Here is a 26002-nt window from a genome sequence, read left to right as displayed (position 1 = left end):
TTAGTAAAACAATCAGCGTCATAGTTAGAACATGGTCAATTGTTAGTTGAAGCTACTGAAGTGTGTTATATAGATACAGTATATGGTCCAAACTACAAACTATGTAAGTATTTGTTAACAACAAAATCATTATAGCTCCATCTCATTTCCACATTTGAAAATTTCTACTGTTTCTCCAGACTACTGCTACTTCTCATATATGCACATGAAGTATCTATTTAGCCACCATTAGTATAGGTATAACCAATGAGAACCATGCTAATCAAGCTGAGAAATCTGTTAGTCTGATAGTTGTTATATCAGGAAAGAACTGTACAAGGAAATGTTAAACTCAGATTAAACCGGGTTTTTTTTTTTTTTTTGGTGTTTTTTTTTTTTAAACAAAACATTTATCATCTATTAAGATCAAGTATTTCCCCAAACATGCATGTACATGAGTCCCAAGAAATAAGTGGGAGCCTAACGAATGCATCCCAGGGGAAATTTGGTTTAAAATCCCCCTTCTGGACTAGAGAACTGAAATGTTAGTTGAACCAACAGGTTAGCAGTCTTGTAAGAATGAATGGTACACTGTGTCCACAAAATCTATCTAATTTTGGGTTCAGGACCATTGCAAGTTTTGCACTTCATGCACATTGGTTGCATTCTACCCAATTATGGTTGCACTGTCCTCTGCATATCTAACCTACACCTCTTGGCACCACTCTCTGAGGCAGTTGCTGCTCAGCAATTTCAGAAAGCCTTTGGGATACCTCAAAGAGCATAGGGAAATTGTGAGAAGAGATGTTTCCTTGTACATTTCCCTCCACTGGGAATCTCCCATAATTCCTGACACCATGTTCAGGTTGTTTTTTTCAAAATGGTGGCTAGGCTGAACAGTCAGCTCTCTTCTTGTTCAGCAAGAAAGGTTTCTGCAGGAGCTTTTGAACAGACATCATAGGAAGGGCCCTACCAAATTCATGGTCCATTTTGGTTAATGTCAGTCATAGGATTTTAAAAATTGTAAATTTCATTATTTCAGCTATTTAAATCTGAAATTTCATGGTGTTGTAATTGTAGGGGTCCTGACCCATAAAGGAGCAATGGGGGGCAGGGTTGCAAGGTTATTGTAGGTGGGGTTGTGGTACTGCTACCCTTATTTCTGCGCTGCTGCTGGCAGTGACGCTGCCTTCAAAGCTGGGCAGCTGGAGAGTAGTGACTGCTGGCCGGGAGCCCAGCTCTGAAGGCAGAGCAGCCGCCAGCAGCAGCACAGAAGTAAGGATGGCATTGTATGGTATTGCCACCCTTACTTCTGCGCTGCTGGCAGGGGATTGCCTTCAGAGCTGGGTGCCTGGCTAACAGCTGCCAGCCTCCAGCCCCCCAGATCTGAAGGCAGAGCAGAAATAAGAGTAGCACTACTGCAACTCCCCTAAAATAACCTTGTGACCCCCCTGGAACTTCCTTTTGGGTCAGGACCCCCCAATTTGAGAAACTCTGGTCTCCCTAGTATAGGGTAAAAACACACAGAAGACCAGATTTCATGGTTCGTGACACATTTTTCATGACCGTGAATTTGGTAGGGCACTGAAACGAGACAGTGAAAGGCATACATGCCAAGAACCAAGCAGTTGCACAGTTTACACTGCAAAAAAGGTGCACATCCCCCACATGCAGTAACTGCACAAGATAATTAACAGGCAGACTGTTACCTTTGGGCCTGGATCACAAGTGCAGACTGGTGGGACAGTGTTGTTCTACAGACCTGGTTGCTGCAGAACTTCAGGATGAGAGACAATAGCTATTTGTATGTCTCTGGTGAGCTAGCCCTGACATTGCAGCAGAAAACTACAAGTATGAGTGCCCCATTTAGCATGAAAAATGGTCACTGCCCTATGGGAGCAACCTATCCCTAGCAGTTACCAGTACCAAATTAGCATCAGTAAGTCCACATATGATGCTATTGGTCTGAAGGTTTGCAGAGGTATGTCTACACTCCTAACTGGAAGGTGTAATTTCCAGCTCAAGCAGACATGCCCACATTAGCTTTGATTGACATAGCGTGCTAAAAAAGGAGTTTAGCTTCTGTAGTGCAAGCAACTAGTCACTGTGAGTACGTGCCTAGCGTCTTGGACAGGTAAGAACACGGGGCAGCTAGCCCCCCCCTGCAGCTTGTGCCAACATCTCTATGCTCTATTTTTAGCACACTAGCTTGATCAGAGCTAGCCCCAAAACTTTCCCACAGCAAGCCAGAACAAGAACCCCAGGAAGCTGTGGGGAAGTTTTGGGGCTGGCTCCCACTCACTGCCCTGACAATGCACATAGCCTGAGTGCCCAGAGAGGGCAGGAGGGGCCCAGAAGCAAGGGCCAGAGAGCGAAGCAGGGATCAAGTGCTGTCCTGCAGGAGAGGGAGTAGCAGGGTGCCCAGCTCAGCACGGCCAGGGGTGGGATGACCCACAACATCCCAGTGGCCAGGAGATGCCTTTCGCCTGGCAGCTTTGCTTCCTGCTCTGGACAAGCGAGGCAGAGCAGGAAGGGGGAGCGCACTCAGTCAGGCAGTAATGGCACTTCCAGACACTATGCTGGTTGCCTGAAGCGCTGCTCCTCTGCCACCAGGAATTCTGGGATATATCTGGAGGACTTCTGGGACCTGAGTCAAGCCAGAGCCGTGTGCACACAGGAAAGCAATAGGGCTCAGACCCTAGGTCCCAGCTTAACATGGGTTTTGGACCTTCCAGCCCTGCAGGGTCCTGGGACCTTGGGGCTAAGCCCTAGGTTAGCACATTTGCAGTATGAATGCAATGGGAATTTGGCTTGAGCCCAGGCTCAGACCCGTACTTAAACTGCTGTGTAGACATACCCATAGTCTTCATGGGAGCAGGAAAAGCTTGAAAATATGAACCCTAAAGGCTCAAAAAACTAGAAGGCAAATAAATACCATTTATTTAATAGCTTGTGATGGGGGGGGCGGGGGCTGACTCATGATTATGAATGCTTGAGGTTCACAATACTTCAATTATTGAAAAAAACATTTGGACATAACTCCATGAGATTGGGGTAAATAAGTGCAATGATTAACAGATAACTCCACAAGTTAAATGTTATGCCCCACTACCCAAGGATGTGTTAGTGGCACACCAATTTGAATGCTACATCTGCTTAACACTAAGGCATTGTAAGAAGACAGAAGGAATTTGCTTTAGTGCACAACATTAACAGAAAAACGGTTTGTGATTTCAGCTAGATAAGCACTAGAGGCTATGACGATGTCCCACGCTAATACCTGGTGTAATAGGTACAATATAATATAAATGCATTAAACATATTGCCAAAAATCTTCTCTTATTTACAATGTTTGGATTTACTTTTAGAAAAGTTTTCCCTGCTTCTCTGACATTTTAAGTCTAGCCACATGGAATGCATCAGGAAACCACTGTGCAAACTGAACTAGGCATTTTCCCCATAATGGAAGAGAGCAGCTAAAAGTAGGAAGAATTTACCAGTACTGGGTATCATGACAGGAACTAAATGGTGACACTATCCTCAGCAGCCACTTATGTCCAGGGGCCGGCGCAGAGGTAGTGACACTGCCACCTTCATGAAGACGCTATATCCACCCTTTTACACAATACTGAAGGTAATATTAGTAAAAATCAGAAAACTTTTCTCCTAGCCACCGAGCAACATCAGTACCCAGTGGTATATTTTACAATAACTGTTAACATGCTACAAAGTGACACTCATTTTCAGACCCTGCCTCCTCCTACCATACCATGACAGCTGTCATCTCTGGATCCCTGTTAACAGATTCTGAGATCCTGGCAACACGTCCAGCATTTCTAGCAGAGCTCCATGACTCCCTAGTCCCAGGGCCAAGTGAAGGGAATTTGGAGCCCTAGCCATACAACAACATGGGGCCCCCCGTGGCTCCATCTACCACTTGGAGTGGCAGTGACACGGAATCCCTTGCTAATCTCAAAGAAGCCAGGGTAACAACAAAAGGCCCCCTTCTCGCCTCCCTGTCAGGAGAGCAGCGGCAGTCCTCTTCCCACAACCAACAGCCTGAGAAACAGGAGTAACAGCAACCACTTACAACCGAGATGCCAGGGTATCCGAGTGGATGGGTAAACCAGACTGACACACACACACACACTCCTTTGTTGGGGTGGTGTTGGTGGGAGGCCCCCCAGATTAGCAGATCTTAAAGTTAATATGCCAGAGATGAATGGGGTAGTTCATGTGTCTCAGAATTATTGTCTGAGGCTACCTGCAAACTCAGGCAGATGACTCCATATAACTTACACTCAATTCACATTTAAGTTTTGCTTCCTAACCACGAAAATGAAAAAAAAAAAAAAACAAAAAAAAATTTTTTATGAGACACTGATCTAACTGCAACTCTAGGCTCTGGGACCCTAGGCAGAGGCCTATCCAACTTGTGCCTTAATGAGTACTGCCTGGTCCACCCAAACTCCCAGGGCTGTTTTTCTTCATCATCCACCCATCACCATGAGGTCACAAGACATTCTGTACTGCGACAGCAATTCCAGATACGTGGAAGGCAAAGTTACCAGATTTGGGACCAGCTCCTCAGAAAATGAAGAGGTTTTCCATCTGGAGCTGGACTACCTATTGGTGTCCCTGGCCAAGTTGTACTGCACACCTTAAGTCTCTTGATTTTTTTCATGGCATTGCTTACTGTTCTGCCAGTCACGTGGCCACCTGGTCACACAGCACGGCACTGCTTATCGTTTTGCTCAGCTAACCCTAGATCTCTCCCTTTCCCTGAATCAATACCTGTCCCAAAAACTAGCTTCTCACCAGTAGGAGCAAGTTCACAGGATGGTTTCCTTTGGGCATGATGGCAATGATTTAAAATTATTTAAAAAAATATCCACAGACAGTGAAGCAATTTGCTTTAAAAGTAGTGCAAAACTGAGCACCGTGGTGTGTGCACTGGTTCTTGCACTAGCGACTGCCAACCACTTGACCCTTGGGCAGTGGTGTGCATAAAGTGGACCAGAGAGACTACCTTGCAGTGACAAGAGCACTGTGAGACAGTGCTGAGAAGACTCTGCCCAATTGGGGCTAATGTGTCAGTGGTCTCTATCCATACTGATGCTATACTCTTCATCCAAGAGCAATAAAGAACCCTGGCCCCAAGTTGAAAATTAGCAGAAAATTCCCACCGTGCAACACGGTTTTCACAAAACAGTAGCATCTAATTAATTAGTGTACGTAACATCAAAAATGCTGTAAATGAAAGGTAAGTAAAAGTAACCAAGTTATTAGACAGCAATGCTTGTTGAACAAGCTAATAGATGGTATGGGTCTACTGTACAAGTAATGGGTCTGGCTTTCTCCATTAAAACAAGTGTTATGAAAAGGTCAACTGGCTCAAATTTTTCAAGAGCTGCTAAATTTTCAAAGGCCAAGTTATATCACATGAAGAATTAGTTAAGGGATTAGCTTCAGCAAAAAGAGCCGCCATTGGAGCTGATCAAAGATATTGTTAAAGTGAATAAATTCTTCCCATTTGGCTAACTCAAAGAGCAAATACAACTGCACATGTGCAGAGTAGTTGTATTAAAGTAGTGTTTTCCAGCTCTATTTTCATTCAAATAGAAGCCTTGTTTTCCATTACCTTTTCCAATTCACATTACCTCTGTACACTAGCTAAAACACCTATCACCTGTGCACTCAAGCACTGCCATCTGGCAGAACCAGATCTCAATCACAGTTTCTAAAACAGCTGACGGCAATGAAATTCTTGAAATTGTTTTCTACAGGAGTTCAGAGGTACCCATTGCTAACAAATGTCTGCAATGAGTCAATTTCCAAAAGTAGAGGAGAAACTAGGATTGAAACAAGATATACTGTGTCAATTCAGATTACTGTTATTTAGATTGCAGTAGTGTTCAAAATGTGCTAGGTCAGTGGTCCCCAACCTTTTTCGTCTGGCGGGCATCAGACGACGAGCCATGGAGGACCGTGGCAGTGGACGAGCACCCGCCGAAATGCTGCAGACAAGCGGCAACGTCAACAGGCGTTACCGCCGATTTTCGGCGGCGACGCCTCTGGATGACGCTGCTTGTTGGCGGCATTTCGGTGGATGCTCGTCTGCCGGCCAGTACGCGGGCGCACTTAGACGCCCTGGCGGGCGCCATGGCACCCACGGGCACTGCGTTGGGGACCCCTGTGCTAGGTACTTTCCCTAACACATAGGAAGACAAAGTCCCTGTCCCAAGAATGCAGCAATATATATGTATTAGCTTTAAGAGAATAGTTAAATTGGATTTTACAAAAAGTAATTGGTGCTGGCCACTGTAAGACAGGATACTGGACTTAATGGACCAGGAGTCCAATGCAAAGGATCACAGACACTGCCATAATATAAACAGACACTATTCAAATTTGCAGTTGATCACTTACCTGCAACGTAGTACTACCAGAACTACTACTGATTTGTGTGTCTGTATTTGCTGTGCAGACCTCTAGGCAAGGTGGTACCAACACAGCAGGTCATTTCTGAAGGGACTGCAGACTAAAGATAGGGGTGCTTTTTTCCTTTCCCTTTGGCATTCAGTTTTTAATTGCTGGCACAGGAACGTGGCCTGCAATTTTGGCAGGGAGAATAATGTAGCATGCAACTAAAAAGATAAACGTATTTTAAGAAAGCCTCTGAGCAGAGCTCTATTTCCACACACATCTTCTTGAGATGCAAAGCTCACCCCCAATATGAGAGACTTCACCCTACTCTCTAAATGTTTCCTTGGCATGTTTCAACTTGTCTCCATGTTCTGGATATTAAAAACCAACTGTGAATTACTGCCCATCTCGCTCATGTTCACTTCAAAAGCAAAAGATAGCCTTTTAACTCCACTCCTGTTTTGAAAACCAAGAGAATTTTTATTGTACTATCTTAAAACTTTGTAAGTGATCTGAAAGATTTTTGAATTATTTAGAAAATAACAATTGTGTGACCTCAATGTTCACTGCATGCATAACTGATGAATGGATTGACTGCATCCAAATGAAAAAGATAGGTAATACACACTACGTAATGTATTATGTAAAACTTTAATATTAAGTAAATTTTGGGATGGCAGATTTATAATACAGAACACTATTCATCCATATATATTTATACTGTACCACCATTCAGCAGTTTCTACACATTACACCTGAAACATCAACAACTTGTCATAACAATGTATGTAAGGGGTTTTGGGAAATGACAACTATTTTAGCTTTTTACTGTCTGTCCGTTAAAAATCAGACGTTACCATACAGCCTTAAGCCAGACATGAATGCTCAATTCAGGATCACTGTGATTCCTCCTGAGGGCATTCTGCGCCAAAAAATTTAAAATTCTGCGCACAGTACTGAAAAATTCTGCAAACTGTATTTGTCAAATAAATGTGGAGGCTCCAGCATGGCAGTGGAGAGCACGGGCCACTGGCTGCACAGAGGTGGGAGATCACTGTGCAGTTCCCCCATACGGACGCAGCGGTGAGGCTGCACCCAACCCTGACACAGCACTGAAGAATGCTGTTTATAGCCTCTGAGGAGAAAGCAAAGCAGGCCTGCTTAGGCAGCCTGATTTATAATATAAAAAAATATTATATTTGGAGATATACCTATCTCATAGAACTGGAAGGGACCCTGAAAGGCCATCGAGTTCAGCCCCCTGCCTTCACTAGCAGGACCAAGCACTGATTTTGCAGCCCCAGATTCCTAAGTGGCCCCCTCAAGGATTGAACTCACAACCCTGGGTTTAGCAGACCAATGCTCAAACCACTGAGCTATCCCTCCCCCATAGAAGGGGATTGAGAGTTTCCTTAAGGAAGAAAATGCAGAAAAGAAAATTGACAAAGACAGGGAAAAAATGTGCCACAAAACCAATGATATACCTGAGATACATCAATTATATTTTCACACTCTGGCCAGATGACAAACTCCCTCCCTACCACAATTTCAACAACCACCACGGCCACACATCCATTAAACTCTCTGGAACACTCCCATACTAGCATCAAAACTTCCTGGGCACCACAATCAGCTTCAACAATGGAACCCAACAGACAACTATATACAAGACACCCACAGACCACCACACCTACCTTCTTAGATCCAGTAACCACACCAAACGCACAAAGAAATCTGTTGTCTACAGTCAGGCACTCAGTTACCACAGAATATGCTCTGAGGAGAAATGCCCTTTCTGAGATATACACCTTAACACATTCAAAATCGCCTTCATCAAACAAGGACACTCCACCAGAGAAGAAGATCACATCATAGAGTGGGCCACCCGAATACTCCACGAGAACCTGCTTCAATACAGAAATAAAACCCCATCCGACCACACACCTCTAGTTGTCAGCTACCACTTCATACTGGAACCCATACAGGTATCAACAAACAACTACAACTCATTCTTGATGGGGACCGCATCCTATAAGAAATTTTTCCTGAATCTCCTCTTCTGGCCCTCAAACAACCTGACAGCCTCTCCAAGCTCATCAACAGAAGCAAGCTCCCCACAGACCAGGACACACCAACTCAAAGCAGCACCAGACCCTGCCAGAACAAGATGCAAATCCTGAAGACATCTCTCCTACAATGCTTAACACCCTCTACAACATATCTTTCAAGATCCATGGGTCCTACACATGCCTATCACAACATGTGTTCTGCCTCATCCAGTGCACTAAAATGCCCCAACAACTATGTGGGTGAAGCCAGACAGTCATTACACTTTTGAATGAACTCACACAGGAAAATTATAAAAAAGAAAGACACCCTATCACCTGTGGTGAACACTTTTCACAAAGCAATCACTCTCTATCTGACCTTTCAGTCCTCATCCTCAAAGGAAACCTGCAAAACATTTTCAAAGATGAGCCTGGGAGCTTAAATTCATAACTTTGCTGAACAGTAAAAATCACGGTCTTATTAGTGACACTGAATTTATGAATTATTACAACAATCTGTAACGCACTAACCCCCCTTTTTTGGTCATATGACCAGAGGGGTGTGTTGGAGAAAAATGAGCAGTGTGGTAATAATAATTAAATAACTGCATTGACTTATTTTGTTTAGGAGAATCCATCCTCAACATAAGGATTCTGAAGAATATCCACCTTCAAGATCATCATCATTTTCTATAGTTTCAGAGTTATCTACCAATGACAGTGTTTCAGACACATCATGTATGTCACAAAGCCACAGTATATTACCTGTAGCAAAAAGAAAAACAAAATCTCCATCATTCAGAAACAACCATAGATAAGTTTGTGATAAGAACCAGCAGATTATCAAAGGAGGTAATTGATGAAAAAAATTGCCGGGTTTGTTTATGCACCAAACTCTCCTTTCCGTATGATTGAGAACCCTCACTTCATTAACATGGTTCAGTCATTAAAACCAGGATACAGTCCAAACAACAGAGCAGATGTTGCAGGTAAATTGCTGGATAAAGTGTATGAAAGAGAAATTGAGCAGTGTGCAAAAGGTCTAGCAGGGCCGCCCAGAGGGTTCAGGGGGTCTGAGGCAAAGCGGGGGAGCTGCGGCGCTTGTACTCACCTGGCGGTGGTCTGGGTCTTCGGCGACATTTCTTTCGGCGGCGGGGGGCCCTTCAGCCGCTCCGTGTCTTTGGCAGCATTGAAGGGTCCCCCGCCGCCGAAATGCCGCCGAAGACCCGGACCGCCGCTGGGCCAGGGCTCGCGGGGCCCCTGTGGGGCCCAGGGCAGATTGCCCCACTTCCCCCCCGCCCCCCCCGGGCGGCCCTGAGGTCTAGAGGGTAAAATTGTTAACCTGAGTCTTGATAGGTGGAGCAATGTCCACAATGATCCTATTGTATGTGCTTGTGTGACAACAGAAGAAGGGACTGTCTTCCTTACAGAAACAATTGATACATCAGGAAATGCACACACAGCAGAATACTTACAAGATGTAGCAGTCAAAGCTATAACAAACTGGGGAAAAAATTCAAATGTCTCGTATGCAGCTTGGTCACAGACAATGCTGCAAGTGTATCCAAGATGAGAAGAAATTTAGAAGAGAGTCCCAAGCTAATAACATTTGGTCGCAGTGCTCATTTGAGCCACCTCCTAGCCAAAGACTTCAGTGTTCCAGAAATAAAGGCTAATGTTGTTGAAATTGCAAAATATTTCCTTAACAACCACTTTGCAGCAGCTACTCTGAAAAAAGTGGGAGAAACCAAGCTAACTCTCCCACAAGATGTGCGATGGAACTCAGTAGTGGACTGTTTTGAGCACTATATCAAGAACTGGCCTAATCTGATGACAGTTTGTGAACAAAATCATGAAAAAATAGATGGCACTGTCACAGCCAAAGTTCTCAACATTGGGCTTAAGAGAAATGTTGAACACATGCTGAGTGCCCTGAAGCCTATTTCTGTGGTCTTGAACAAAGCGCAGGGAAATAGCTGTTTTATTGCTGACGCTGTTGAAATTTGGAAGGAACTGAGTGAGATGTTAAAAAGACAAATATGCAATGACAGAGTTAAATTACAAGCGTTAAAAGAAACGAATGCGACAAGCACTATCTCCAGCTCATTTTCTTGCAAATATTCTCAATACTCGGTACCAGGGTCAAACTTTAACTGCTGAAGAAGAGGAGTTGGCTATGACATGGACATCCAGCAATCATCCCTCCATAATGCCAGCTATAATAAACTTCAGAGCGAAGGGTGAACCATTCAAGAAATATATGTTTGCTGATGATGTTTTAAAGAAAGTCACACCAGTGAACTGGTGGAAGTCACTTAAGCACTTGGATTCAGAGACTGTTGAAGTGATAATCTCACTTTTAACAGCAGTAGCTTCTTCTGCCAGTGTAGAAAGAATATTTTCTTCCTTTGGACTAATTCATTCCAAATTGAGAAATCGTTTGGGACCTGAAAAAGCAGGAAAGCTTGTTTTTCTTTTCCAGATTATGAACAAACAGGAAAATGAAAGTGAAGACGACGGAGTTAGCTGCAGAAGCCAATATTTTAAGTTTCTCATGTTGACCTGGCTGACATAGTCGATTTAATTTTTGTTGTTGTTTTTTTAAATATTTCATTTAACTATTTTAGTTAAAACAATTTTAACAAAAACAAACCTGATTTTAAAAAACTTGAATGTTTACATTCAAAAATTCATATGCTTGTTTTGTTAAAATATTATATTTTGCTGTTGAAGAAAAAAATCCAGAATACATAACGTTGTTGTTTTAGTTAAATACAACAATTTAAATGTCTATCTGGTGATGTTCTCCTCCTAATACAGCATAGCAAGAAAATCCTCCAAATATTAATGATTAACCTGTTGGAATTGGAGATATTTATGAAGTCACTAGGTGGTGAACTATCTGCTTCAATTACCTTTGGTAAATGAAATAACCAAACAATCATTCACTTTCTGATATAACTGTAAAACTAATCTGAAAAGTTTTCAAAATAAATCACTTTAAAAAAATGTATAGTGTGTACCTTCTAAAAATGAAACCTACATCTATCTGTGAGTTGTGAAGAATACGTACTAAGGTTGTAACAACCAACAAGAATGCACTTTTATGTAGAAATCCAAGATTAAATCGAGTCTTCCTGACTAGTGATTTAGATCATGATTTAAATCAAATGGATTTAAATCAAATCCACCCTGACAAAAAGGCCAAATTCTCCTTTATTTCTGGGAAAGCCTTCTGTTACTATTAATGTGAGTTCTGCTGTGGTTGAGGGGAGTACATCATCTAGATTTTTACCCTTGCCCAGACTAATTAAAAAATATAACACAGCCCTCTCTACAAAAGTTTGAACCCCGGTTTAAAACATCCCTTGATTACAAGCATCTGCTTTTGAGCTCAAATACACTCCTGGTCTGAATTATCTGTGTGTTTTATTCCAAAATTGTATATAGTGTTCCTACCTTATTAATTCAAACCTAGTTATCTAGCTCTGAATATTTCCTACTGAAAAAGAATACACATGAACTTTTATACAAATGAACTTTTTGTATAAACTTTAGTTGTGTTAAAGGTAACCTTAGTTGTGTTTTACTATATTATTACAGGAGAGTTAAATTAGATTTTTTTTTTTAATTCCCAATTATTCTGTTTGCTTTTCGCTTAAAATGGACAATGAAACTCAACTGGTCAGTTTCACTTTTAAGCCACACTGCAGGAAAGTATTCACATTCAAACTTTTATTTTTTTTTAAAGTTCCATTTCCATTAGCGTTTTGTAAGTCCTCTCTGCTTAAATTAAAATCTAGATTTCAAGTCTTGACTAAATTGGCAGCATCCCTGTAATTTAAAACAAACAAACAAAAAAAGCTATTATGGCTTTCTGCTCAACCATAGTCACTGTTATGATGATGCCCAAAAAGCTGCTGAAACTTTTATTTAGTAAGTCAACATACATCACCTGTTCGAGGCCAACTAATGAATTTATTATTGACAACAGCTGTCTAATACTATGTCCTCATTAATTTAATCAGAAAGTCTAATGAACAAATGTAAAGCCAAAGAGTACCTGCAACTCGATCAGGTTTAGAGTTTCTATAGTTACAGCCAACATAGACACGCTCCAGTAACAGTTTTTGCAGTTCTTGGCTTACTGCCACATTATCAGCAAGTTGCAATCCTTCTTCTAATATTAAGTGTAAACTTTGTTTATATCTATGAAGTAAAAGCTTAAACCACCATGCATATTAATACCTGAAATAAGTTTGCATATTTACAAAAGATTAACATGTAATGCCAACTTTAGAGAACGAAGTTATTTTGAAAATACTGCTTTTCACTTAGACAGCTTACTTGAAAGTATTTTCACTTCTAGGTCTGAACTCTATTTTAAAGTCTCAAACCAGTGTTATATTCATACAGAATACTGATTCTGCAGTGTGATCATGGGAAGAAGATGCTATCATTCACGTGAGACAGAACATAAGATTTCTGCTGCTGGTCCAGATGAAGTTAAAGACCATAAGATACTCTTTGAGAGTAAGGGAGGTGTAGGGCCTATCTTTATGCCTTTGCCACAAAGGCAGGAAATCATATCCCGCAGAACCTTCCCAAACCATAAGTCACTTTAAAATCCCTGACTGTCTCTACTCAACCCGAGAACATAGCATCTCCAGATGTGAGGAGTTATTGTATTTCAGAGTAAATCATCTGCTTTTGGAATGACACCAGAGGCCAACAAAACCAAGCCAAGGGCACAACCATAGACACAATACCCTTCCTTTCAAAAATTTAGCCCTATGACCAAGCAGTAGTCATGAAAGAATTGACAGCAATCAGGGCCGCCACACAAGACTGACCTGCGCCAACTGGATTGCACTAGCCATTTCAATCACTACAGCCCAAAATCTAACCTCCCATTTTCTAAGTTAATCAAGAAACTAGCAAAAGACAGTAACCAGACCCATCTGTTATTTACCAGTATGCTGAATTTCTATCATTCAGGTTTCACATTAGGATATGGTACTGAGACAGCATATTATTCTGGTGGACTCTCTCCTCCTGCCTAGAGGCAAGGAAAATACATTCATACATACCCCAGTGGACTTTGCTGCTACATTTAGTTTTATTGATCACCAAATATTCCTGTCCTTCTTGCAAGGAGTTGTAGCACTGAACAGAAAGGATCTGAAATGACTCGGATTCTTCCGCTCAGATTAAGTATAGACGAACATTTTATGGAACTTTTCCTCTATCTGTGAAACCCTCAACTGCAGAGTCCCAAGAGTCAGTTCTTTACCCCACATTATTCAACATCTGTATGAAGCTGTTGGGAAAGCTGGTGAGACAATATAGGATGAAGTGCCAGCAGTATGCTGACATTATCCTGTTCTACATTTTCTTTACATAAAAAACAAACACAATCCTAAACAAGGCCAAAACAAATACCTCAGTGAAGAGCAGAGGGTAAAGATGAACCCAAGACAGAGAGATGAAGCTGGTAGAAAGAAGAAAGCACTTCAGAGAACCTCCCTCCTCTATAATACTCACAATAATTGAGGGCATTTACTCTCAGATTGATAAATCAACCCTCAACCTTTGGATCCTTTGGGACTCCTCAGTGCTACTGGATACACAGCACAAATAGTAAACGGAAGTAAGTGCCACAATGGCAACTGAGCAGAAAATTGAACCCCAACCTATCAAACATACACCTGGCATCACACACTCATGACTCCAGGCTTGATTGTTTATTGCTGCTCATATCAACGAGTCAAGCTACACACCCTGGAAAAGGTTCAACTGCCACAAAGCACTGTAGCAAGACAGGTTGTTGTGAACATATCACTCTGGTATGCTGTTCTTTGTGCTGGCTTCCCTTGAACAGAGTCAACTTGAATAGAGTTCAGCTTTAATTATACAAGGTTTCTGTTCTGATATTCAAATCCCTTCATGGGATTGGTCCTTGCTACCTGGAAGATCACATTTCTCTCTGTGACTATGACCTCCCACAACAGCTATACTTCCTTTGAAAAACAGAACTATTGATCAATATGAGGAGGTTCATGAGAGGAGGAGACATATTTCCCAGGAACTTGACCTGGACAACAGAATTCAACCCAGCAAAAGATAGGAATGACTATGGAACTAACAACGTTCAGAACTAAATACAAAACTCATTTGTTCAACTTAGCTTTCTCTCAGTTTCTTCACATTGAGACATACAAACTAGAAAGCAAACAAGAGACGAAATTAGAAATTAGAAAGGAGATAAATAAGAGATCACATGAAGTACACAAAATAATAAATGTATAAAGAAGGAAGATCTGGAGCTTCTGTTCTCTGTCTCAACACAAGAGCACAGAAACAGTCAATAAGAAATTGTGAGGTGGCAAATTCAAAACTAATTAAAAGAAATACCTTTTACACACTGTGTGATTAGATTGTGGAACTCCTTCTCACAGAATGTCACTGAGACAAAGAACCTAGCAAGATTCAAAGTGGAATTAGACATTCATATGGATAGCAAAAATATTGAGTTATAGTGCCAACAAATTTTGAAAGGAATATTTCAGGAATTAAGACAATCTCTAACTATTATCAGTTAGAATGAGACCTTCATAAAGCCCGGATTACCTAACCTTTGCCTACTGCAGGTTTTCTTGCACATTCATCAGAAGCACTACTGTTAGAAACAGGATACTGAACTAAACGGACCACGTGTCTGATACAGTATGACAACTCCTTTCTTCTAAGTACCTAAGAAAAACTAAAAATATAAATTAGAGTATTATTTTTATTATTTCTATTTCTAAATAACTAGGAGATCCTCAGATACTATGGTGATGAGGATCAAACAAATTGATAATTGCAATATCCTCCCCAACCTTTCTCTTCTCAACACGAATTTTAATATCCAAAGCTGTAAGTAAACATAAAACGGACGCTCTATTTCTCCTTGACTACATAGTCACTGTATTACTGGGATTTAACTCATTTTAGCATGGATCAGCATTCATGTCATGCTCTCCATCAGTACCCAGCCCGGGCCAAGGAACCGAATGATCCAACCAGCGGACCAAATTTGGTGATGAATCTTGGTCATATGCACCTGAGGCACATTGTGCATACGCTAAGAAGTTAAATCACTGAAATACCTGGAGTATGAAAAGGCTCTACGTAAAGTGCTAAAGTGTTTATTAGATAGATAGATTGATCGATCGATCTTTCTGTACTGACAATTCTCCAACAAACATCAAAATGATTATAAAGTCACCACAGTTTTAAATAGGGAGAGAAAACATATTTCATGTGCACCTATACAATACTCCCAGTACAAAAGAGCTATTTAGTATATTAATACATTACTTCTTAAAGGCAGCACAAATACATCCTACAAAATGTATTTTTACAGTTAGACTGGATTTGTAACTTTTAGAATAACTCAACTACATAAGGAAATTTAATAAAAGAGAAAGACAAAATACAAAGTCCTACTGTTGCTTACACCAGTGGAAAATCTGACTTACCAGTAATTGGCATTGTACAAGCATAGGTAAGCAGAATATGGCACATAATTTTCTTAAGTGGTTTAATATTTCTGCAAATTGTTGAAATGAAAGGATTAACTAAATTAGTGGATACTAATGAGTTTGGATTTAGGGCCTATCATTCGACAAACTGTTTCACTCATGGTACTTAGTGGCCTTTCAAGTGTCTAAAATGAATAGTTTAACAACATTAATTAAATGATAGTATTGAAAACAGCACTTAGATCTACCAACAACAGGACAACTAACCTCTAGGTTTTCAGAGTACGTGCGCCAGTGATTTGTCTCTTAGATTGCTAATTTACCTTTGTATGACAAAATTCTTGTTGTTTTATCTTGAGGATGATGTTCTGCAATGTCTGGAGTTGGACACATTATTATTTTCTTTAGATATATTATCAGTGCATGGTTTTAATGATCTATATGCAAATAACATACATATTTTTGTTTCTTTTGCCAGGGGTTGTGGTTTGGGTTTTTTTGTTTTGGGGTTTTTTGTTTGTTTGTTTTTGAGGCTATCTGGCATCATTTTTCACAATGATTTCCGGACATTAGACCTTGAAGGTTTTTTGCTTGGTTCTAACAACCACATTCTCAAGATAATATGGGAATGGGCACCATAGACATGCTTTTAAAAACACCTCTGGCATTTGTTTCTCTTATCTTTGGGAGTTCCAGACATGCACTGGAAGCTTGAAACCTAAGAATTCACTGATACTATCTTTTCAGAAAGATATTCTCTTCCAAAAGCTGAATAAAATCAATTTATAAAAATGTATGTAAATGAGATAACTCAAACTGAGACAGATATAGTAGGCAACTATTAATCAGTACAAAGATTGACATGTGTTACAGCATCTTGAACAAACAGAAGTCATTTTCGCTGTTCATTCTGGGCTTCCAATGATCCATATCAAGCTTTTGAAATTATTAAGACAGTCTATGAAACATTTTTCTCCATCATTTCAAAATTATGCACTTCGTGTTTTTAGATCAAAAGTGTCAAACCAACCATTTGACTTTGTTTCATAAAGTCATGTAAAATGTAACTCAGGCAGACAAAACTCATTGTTCCAACAGCAATAATACCATATAAATATTTCTATATCGTTGCCCATTCTGAATGTTTAAACAAGTGTACTTATATCCTCCTGCTAGAACTCTGATGATTTTTCCTATGGTTTGGAAGTGAACTTAATTCTATGGAAACTAATATTTATGATCTGTATGGTCCTTTTACTTCAAAATACTGTACAAATAATAGTCAATATTCTATGAGATGGGTATTATACTACATTGTAATTGTCTCAGTCAGAGTGCAGGGATATTGTATAGTTTTAAACAGACTCATCAATGAACACAAATTATACAATCCGATTGGTAGAGGGGTTCTGATCTGTAGGATGACTACACTTCTCAATAACAGTACAGCAATCATATAAAATCCCATCCTTTCAATACTCCCTAGCCTATACCCACAAATATAGATGCCTCAACTTCTGACCATTCCCACTGTGTCCAGAGTTTTACCCCCAACTCTCTCGGTTTTTAGTTTATGCACTGAATCACAAGAGGTTAGACAGAAGAAAAATACAAGGAATATAATATAATGGTGGCTGTTCTGATTATTCACATAAACATTAGTACTTTTCTGTAATTGGGGCAATTACATCCTCAAATTAATTTATTCACTGTGTAGAAGTATTTTCTTTTATTAGCTTTAAATGTGTTGCCTTTCAATTTAACTGAATGTCCCTTTGTTCTTATAGTATGATAAAGCATAAAAATGAAACCCTGATATCTTCTTTATATTATTGTTTTAGAACAGGGTTGATTGATTTAGATCAAAGTGATTTAAATCACCAATTTTAATCATGATTTAAATCAGGAAGCAGAAAATCTATATTTAAATAATCGATTTTAATCACATTTTGCATTTGCACTTCAGTTATTTTTCTAAAGACAGGTTAATTCTCATTGGATGGTAACCATTAAAAACATGCTGATTTGCAATTAAATATAGTCTTTACACTAAATGTAATGCTTCTTTTTGCTAACAAGGAGGATACACAATAGCTATACATATTTAAGCAATATAGGTTAACTTTTTACTAAACGATTAATTTTTTATTTGAGATTTTTGTCAAGTTGGATTTGGACAGAAATTCAAATTCAATTAAAAACTACCTTAAGTGTGCTAGATCCATAAGAAAAAAAGTTTGTCAAAACATATTTTTAAATACAAAACAATATCTCCTTTTGTTTAATAAATCAGTTATTTGTAGTTAGCAAATTGGACTGATTGTTTCTGGTCACCGTGGCCTTCAAGACTTGAGACGTAGTGAATCTCATCCTCCCATACAAAGCTTTTATTCAGCGATTGTAAGAGGAAGGAGCTTTCCTAATATTTCAACTGGCAATTACTTTATCTTTGAATTAACTAGTATTGACCTGAACAAGTTGAATAAACTGAAATTAAGAAAATATTCTCTGCATCTGTGTTCAAGGTACTTAGTGATTTCAATCACTTCAGTGGTCTGACTTTCTTTAAAACTTTGCAGCAAACATGTACTGCTTTAAATCAAATACAAAAAAAAATAGATTATAATAAATGTAGGCGTTAATATAGGTTGTCAATTTCAATTTTTTTTAAATAAACCTGTATTTAATGTAAAGTTTGATTTGTATTTAAATCAATTTTTCCATCTACTCTTTTATAAACCTATATCACACCTAATCTTATTCATCTCCTCTACAATAAACAGTCCCACTCTTTTTAATGTTTATTCATACTTCTAGTCATCATTTCATCCATCTCAAGAAGACCCTTTCAAGTTCTGCTCTCTTTTTCAGAAATGATGACGACCAGAACTAAAGGTGAAGGCATATCAATTACATTATGGAAGCACCAGTCTATATATTGTATTGCAGTTGAGAACAGTTTTGCACTTCAAACAGATTCAACCACTTTGTTACATATAAAAAATACAATATATCCACTCGGAAATTATGGCACGTGAAGAATAAAACAAATATTCTGAGAATTTATAGGTTAAAGTTAAATTTAAGTGACTAAGAAATTTAGCAGCCTGTATCAGACCATTTTGTCCTAAATTATCTTAATGAAGTAACAGAAACTTTGAGGCAGAGCATAGCAGCAAGGTTCTCCAAACAAATCGGCAGGACACAGTTCAGAGGAGTTTAGCAAAAAGAGTGCTAATAATTTATTCTACATAAAAAAAAACCAAGCTAAAGAACAACAATGACAACGGATACTTTTCCATAACATCAGTCCATTTACTCATTCAAAGTACTCTATACATCTTGTAACTGGCCCAGTTTCCTCCATGTGACCCTTCCTCACCTGCCCTGCAACTTATTCTGCCTTTGGACCTAGGAGTTTTATAGAAGGCTTCTCTACCCAGAACCCTTTGCACAGCAGAAGAGAAGTCCCTCTCTGGATGACTGACAGTTTGACTAGACAATCAGCTCTCTTTTCCCTCACTCCTGGTTCTATAAAGTCTTCATCCCACTATATTCTTCAAACTTTAAGTATGTAGTAGAACCTCAGAGTTACAAACAACCTCCATTCCTGAAGTTGTTTGTAATTCTGAACAAAACATTATGGTTGTTCTTTCAAAATTTACAATTGAACACTGACTTAATACCGCTTTGAAACTTTACTATGCATAAGAAAAATGCTGCTTTTAAATGAAACAAGCACAGAAAGAGTTTCCTTACCCTGTCAAATCTTTTTTTAAACTTTCCCTTTTTTTTTTTTTTTAATTTTTATTTAAAATAGTTTTGCTTTGTATTGTTTTTTTTTTTTTTTTTTTTGGGGGGGGGGGGGAGTCTCTGCTACCCCATTGTGTACTTCCAGTTCCAAATGAGGTGTGTGATTGACCGGTTAGTTCATAACTCTGGTGTTTGTAACTCTGAGGTCCTACTGTAGTTAAAACCCACTGAGATTCAGGCCTTGGCTACACTGGCGGTGTACAGCGCTGCAACTTGCTGCGCTCAGGGGTGTGAAAAAACACCCCCCTGAGCGCGAGTACAGCGCAGTAAAGCGCCAGTGTAATCAGAGCCTGCAGCGCTGCAAGCTATTCCCCTTGGAGAGGTGGAGTACATACAGCGCTGCGAGAGCTCTCTCACAGCGCTGGCGGCGCAACTACACTCGCGCTTCACAGTGCTGCCGCGGCAGCGCTGTGAATTCCCGAGTGTAGCCAACCCCCTAGTTCAGCAATTCTCAACCTGGGGTCTGTGGCACCCTGGGGGTCTGCGTGCCCTTTCAAGGGGGCCGCAGCACTCCCCGCGGGGCTGAAGCCGGGAGGCATAGGGCTGAAGCCCCGATCCCTGGTGCCGCCACGTGGGGCTGAAGTTAAAAGGCACTGGGGGCAGTTCCACACCTCCACCATCTCTTCTCCCAGCCCTCTGGCCAGGTCAGAGGTGGAAGCTGGAGCCAGGCAGTGAGGGGCAGCTGCTGCTCTCGCTGGTGCCATAGAATAGGCAGCGGCAGCATTCCCTCCTCTCCTGCTGGTGCCCCAGGTTGAAGCTGCTCCTCAGCTCCCAGCCTCCTTTGTTCCCCCAGAGGCAGCTGGTAAGAGTGTTGTACTTAAAGTACCGCACAGGATCTTTTCAGGGGGAATAAGGCAAAAAGCCACATTTATTAGTAATACATGTATTACTTAACACTGTATCATATGCATATGATCTATATTACACTCAGGCACTCACATACACACACACACACACACACAAGCATACTCTGTCTTCTTGTTGTTATCAATTAGTTGCTCCCCTTAACTGCACTGGCCAGGTGAGTTAGATGGAGGAGGGGTGGAGCCGGGTTTCTGTCGATCCAGATCAATGCTCCCATGTTGACAAGATGAGACCCGGGGTCCTCTGCAAGACACCTCACATTTATAGCAGCTTCCCTCTCATGTAAATCTGTACCAGATTCAAAATCTATGTCTGTGTCCGTTGGTCCTTTGTGCTGCTTCCTCTGGGTGTTGTCCCAATGCTGTTCAAAGAGGGTGTTTTCAAAAGAAGGTGCTTGCTTCTAACCCCCGAGGACATCAATATGTCTGCTTTTCTTTAATGAGCCCACTTGACATGTTTTATTGTCCTTGGGTCTGGCTCCCAGTCCCTCTCCAACTGTTGCAGCTGTCTGGAGGTGCTTGCCTTCCAGGCCTTGCTCATTCACACCTCATTCATTCAACAGGGCAATTGATTAAGGGAGTTGGGGGGGGGGGGGAAATCTTATTCTACTCCTAGCAAAAAGACATTTTTCTTCTACTTTAACTATCCTTAGGGGCTATATACCAAGGCTTAACACAAAGTTTCTACATGAGGCTTTGATATAAAGAAGATATATGAAGAGGCACAATGTAAAGTCATATGAAAATTATCAGAGATTTATCTACAAGAGCCCTCCAGGTGGGGACACCCAGTTCCCCCTCCAAGAACAGGGACTGCAGGGGAGTCCTCCCGGCACACAGCCCCTAATACCCCTCTCCCTACACCCGGAGGCTACACCTTCCCTGCACCCTGAACTACTCCCTGCCCGCACACAGCCCCTAGCTACCTCCCTGCCTGCACACAGCCCCTAACACCCCCCCCCGCACCTATAACCACCCGATGTGCACACAGCCCCTAGCTACCCCCTCCCTGCACCCTAAACTGTTTTCAAACTTTTTGAGCTAAGCCCCCCCCACCTTTGAGTTATAATTTTTGGTTGTGCCCCTCCCCCCCCCCTCCAACCCAGACAGGCTTGGTGCCCTGCTGAGGTGAGTCAAGGGGTGGAGATGGCACTCCCTCCCTGGACCCCACCATGCAGAGGTGGCTCGAGCCCCGCTGGCCCCTTACCCCCAATAGAAGTCAAACTACACATAAGCCCAAGGCCCCTGCCCTGAGCACCATCCCGCACTGGGCCCTGGAGTTTTTATAGCATGTTGAGGGGGGCCTCAGAGAGAGAAAGGTTAAGAACCCATTAGTTCACAGGCTATGTTGCCCTCTTTCAAAACTCCTGCCACCTGCTATTGTTCTCACTAGGACTGAGGCAAACTGGAATACATAGTTAAGGCATCCAAACAACCTGAACGCCACCCCGTAGTGACATAAGGGGAAAAAATTAAAATTCAATGTCTAAAAATCATTTTAATCTAATCTGGTACTACAAACACTATTACGTACTAGTCACAATTCTACGGTTACTGCATGGCACCACTATGAGTTAAAGCTGTTTGAGTGCCTTAACTGTGTATTTCCATACCTTAACTTAACAAGTTTGGATTTCTTTTAAGTTTGGTCTTAGGCCAGAATTTCCTGGGTTTATTACATTTGTTTTGGGGATGACATCACTGTGATGTTTTTGCCTTTAAAAAACTGGGTATTGGTTAAGGTACCTTAATTCCAGTTTAATAGATTTTTTTACCTGGACATAATATATAGCAGCAAAATATGCTCAGTATTTTCTATCCTTTTATTATACATACAAAAGTTGTATTTTGCATGTCTCTGCTGCACAATGATCAGATATTTTATTAAGCTGCCCACAGCAACACCCAAATCTTTAATTTAAAAGTGAGTTTAGCAATCAATTACGTGTACATGTAGCTCAAGTTATTTCTTCCACTGTACATTTCCTTATTACCATATGTTTGCCAACATGGACTTTCACGTGACATCAGGCTGCTCATTCACCTAGCACAGCTCTGCCGTTCCATACATTCTTTTATCATCTTGACTATCCTAAGAGACTGTATCATCTGAAAACTTTGCCACCTCCCTGTTCACTCCCTTTTCCAAATCCCCAGTTAACAGAGTCAATACTAGATCTAGCTCAAAGCTGGGCACCATAAACTCTCTTGCCATGTTGAAAATTAACCACGTATTTCAACTCTTTTTGTTTTTTGACTCTTAGCCAGTTTCTACTTCAGGACAGAAATCCACCTCTTTCCCTGAAACTACTCAGTTTATTTCAGAACGTTTTTATCGTTGATTTAGCCAGCAGCTTTATGAAAATCCAACTAAACTGTGTTTCCATTCCCCCTTTCTCCACTGTTTTCGTAGACAATCTACCCAGGGCAGCATGTAGCCAGCACCCCCAGTCACACTCCGAAATGGCAGTGGGAAGTCAGAGGGAACAGCCCCGCTGTGCCCCGGCCAAGGGAGAGAAGCTTTAGACTCAGCCCACGGGTCGGATCACATAGCGGATGTCGCGGCGGGCCGTCCGCTGCGTCCCTTGCGCACAAACCTGTCGGGACACATTCTTGAGGATACGGTGTCCGGGCCAGGAATGCAGCCTGAGCAGCCCCGCTGCAATCTCAGCGCCGGGCTGGGGCTGGGGCTTCCCGGGACCCCAGCGCCTCCTCCCCGCGGCGGGCAGCATCCCTGCGAGCCCACCGCTCCACACCTGGCAGGTCTGCCTGGCACGGGCCCGGCCGCCAAGCGAGGGCCCCGCGGGACGAGGACCGGCGCCAGGCTCGGCAGCCTCGCGGCTGCTCCGGGGGGAGCTGCGGCCCGCCGGGGGTGGGGGCCGCGGCCCGCGGGGCCAGCGAGGGCCGGCCGCGGCCCAGCCCCGCCCCCCGCACTCACCCTTGGAGTAGAGAGACTTGGGGGACTCGAGGTCGAGGTCGGCGCTGAGCAGAGAGATGAAGTCCGAGGGCATCGCAGCTTCGCGGCCCGGCAGGGGCTGGGGGGCCGCCGGGAGGAGGGGCGCTGCTGCCTCCGCCGCCCCGGCGCGGGGAGGGGAGACGCCGGGAGCCGAGAGGGCGCGCCGCGCTCACTGCGGGCCGGGCTAGGCCAGGGGCTTCACGCGCTGTCAGGGTCGGGCTCGGCCGCCGCTGACAGGAATCCGGCTGCTGCCAACGGAACGGTCCAGACCGCCCCCTCCGTTACTGCTCTGCGCATGCGTCAACCGAGAGGGCTCCGGAGGGGTGGCGCACATCGAGAACTACTGATCGGGCGACTTGCGCCTGCGCTCCCGCGGGGAGACGAGGGAGGGGGAATAAGAACGGGAAGAGCCGCAGGTCAGCTATTTTGCACATGCGTAGACTGACCCAGTCAGGCTTTGCCCATTTTCACTCGCTAGTTGTGTCATTCTGCGCATGTGCCTGCCCACGGGCCCAGTGGCGAGGAGGTCTCGCGCTCAACCAGCGGGCGGCCCGCGAGTGAGGTTCCACGCATGCGCAGTGCCTGGACGCTGGGGGAGATGTACTACCAGCGAGCGAGTGACTGAACGGAGGGAGGAGGCGGGAAGAGCCTTAGCTGGGCCTGGGCCGGGAGAGGGCGAAGCGTCGAGAACAGCCGCAGCGCCTGCTGCGGAGCTGAGGGGGCAGGCGGGACGGGGGAGCAAACAGGCCAGGCCCAGGGGATCCCGAATGCGCAGGGGGCTGGGCCGCTCTCTGGGCCGGCCAGTGTCAGCGGGGAGAGCTGGAGGCTGCCAGTTAAACCATGGGGGGGGGGGGGGCTTACGTTGTGCCTCAAGCAGCCCTGGGGCGAGGGGGGAGATGGGGCGACTCTAGGGCCGCCAACTTTCTAATCACCCAAACACCCTAGTCACGCCCCCTCCGCTCCCTACACCCCCCAGTGGCTCGCTCTCCCCCACCCTCATTCGCTTTCACTGGGCGGGGGAGGGGGTGAGGACTCTGGGCTGGGGCCAGAAATGAGGGGTTCAGGGTGGGGGAGGGGGCTCTGGGCAGGAGTTTAGGATGCAGGAGGGGACTCAGAGTGTGGGAGAGTGCTGGGGGTTGGGGTGTGGGCGAGGGCTCTGGGCTGGGAGTGCTGGCTCTGAGGTGGGGCTGGGGATGAGGAGTTCAGGGTGTGGAAGGGGGCTCTGGGCTGGGGCAGGAGGTTGGGGCACAGGCTTACCTCTGGCAGCTCCCGGTCAGTGGCAGAGCGGGAGTGCTAAGGCAGGCTTCCTGCCTGTCCTGGCACCGTGGACTGCACTGCGCCCTGGAAGCGGCCAGCAGCAGGTCTGGCTCCTGGGCGGAGGCACGCAGACGGCTCTGCGCACTGCTCTTGCCCACAGACGCTGCCCCCCCAGCTCCCATTGGCCGGAGTGCGGAGCCAGTGCTCAGGGCCGGGGGCAGCACACGGAGCCCCATGGCACCCCCTCCCCCTGTCTAGGAGCCAGATCTGCGGGCTGCTTCCGGGGCGCAGCGCAGTGTCAGAACAGGTAGAGACTAGCCTGCCTTAGCTGGGCAGCACCACTGACCGGAGCTGCCAAAGTCCCTTTTCCACCGGTTGTTCTGGTCGAAAAACGGACACCTCATCACTCTAGGACTAGGTGAATCCCCTGGCGCTTTATGTTGTCATGTAGCCTGACAAGCATGAAGCAGCTCCTCTCTGACCCTGTGCAGCTCTGGGGCAGGTGTACTGAATGCTAGTCAGATGGTCTCTGGTGAAGTAAGGCCCCTTTCTGCTGCACATTTGGCCACACTGACTAAACCATCCCTGATGGAGGAATGAAAGAGGTAAAAGCAGAACAAGGTGGGAATGCTAGCTGCCACCAGGCAAAGGTGAGAGAGAGCTAGAGGACCCACATAGGTAAGGCTGTGGGGATCTTTGTTCCTCTTCTTGTGCTGTAGCTTTTCACCCTCAGGTACAGACCATAAGAGCTAAATTTTCTCCCCCCAGCAAGAGTTTGAAGGAAATCAGTCAAAGCTGCAAAGAAGTTGGAGGAAAACCATTCCAGAGCTGTAGAAAAATGCCACATTTGCTGGAGTTTGAAGTTTATGACTCTACTTCAAACCCGATTTCCTGTGATATGTTAGAACTTGTCATGGACTGGTTTCCCCATGAAATTGGGAAGGGTTGATAAGGTTTAGGTTAGAATGAAGAAGTTACTAATATTCAACTTAATCTTTTTGTGTGTCAGCGCTCTTGTACCACAATCTACTATAGCATTGTATGTCAGTCCATGTGCTGCTAGTTTTTTTTCTTTAATTAAACAGGATGTTCCAGGCCTCCATCTCTTGAACTGCTGAATCTGGACCTAATGAC

The 26002-nt window shown here is 43.3% G+C and overlaps 1 protein-coding gene across 1 annotated transcript in view; it reads right to left on the bottom strand.

Moving 5' to 3' along the window:
• LOC112118520 (nuclear factor of activated T-cells 5) overlaps nt 1-23857 on the bottom strand; it is a 132970-nt gene extending 109113 nt beyond the window's left edge. The window contains exon 1 of the mRNA XM_026663199.2: nt 23594-23857. Coding sequence (XP_026518984.1) covers nt 23594-23666 — 73 coding nt within the window. The 5' untranslated portion in view covers nt 23667-23857. The remainder of the gene's footprint in view (nt 1-23593) is intronic.
• Nucleotides 23858-26002: the final 2145 nt, after the last annotated feature.

This window comes from Terrapene carolina, unplaced genomic scaffold (assembly GCF_002925995.2).
Source record: "Terrapene carolina triunguis isolate 2854851 unplaced genomic scaffold, T_m_triunguis-2.0 Scaffold32862, whole genome shotgun sequence".
Classification (NCBI taxonomy): domain Eukaryota; kingdom Metazoa; phylum Chordata; order Testudines; family Emydidae; genus Terrapene; species Terrapene triunguis.
This window is presented reverse-complemented; position numbering and strand designations above follow the sequence as displayed.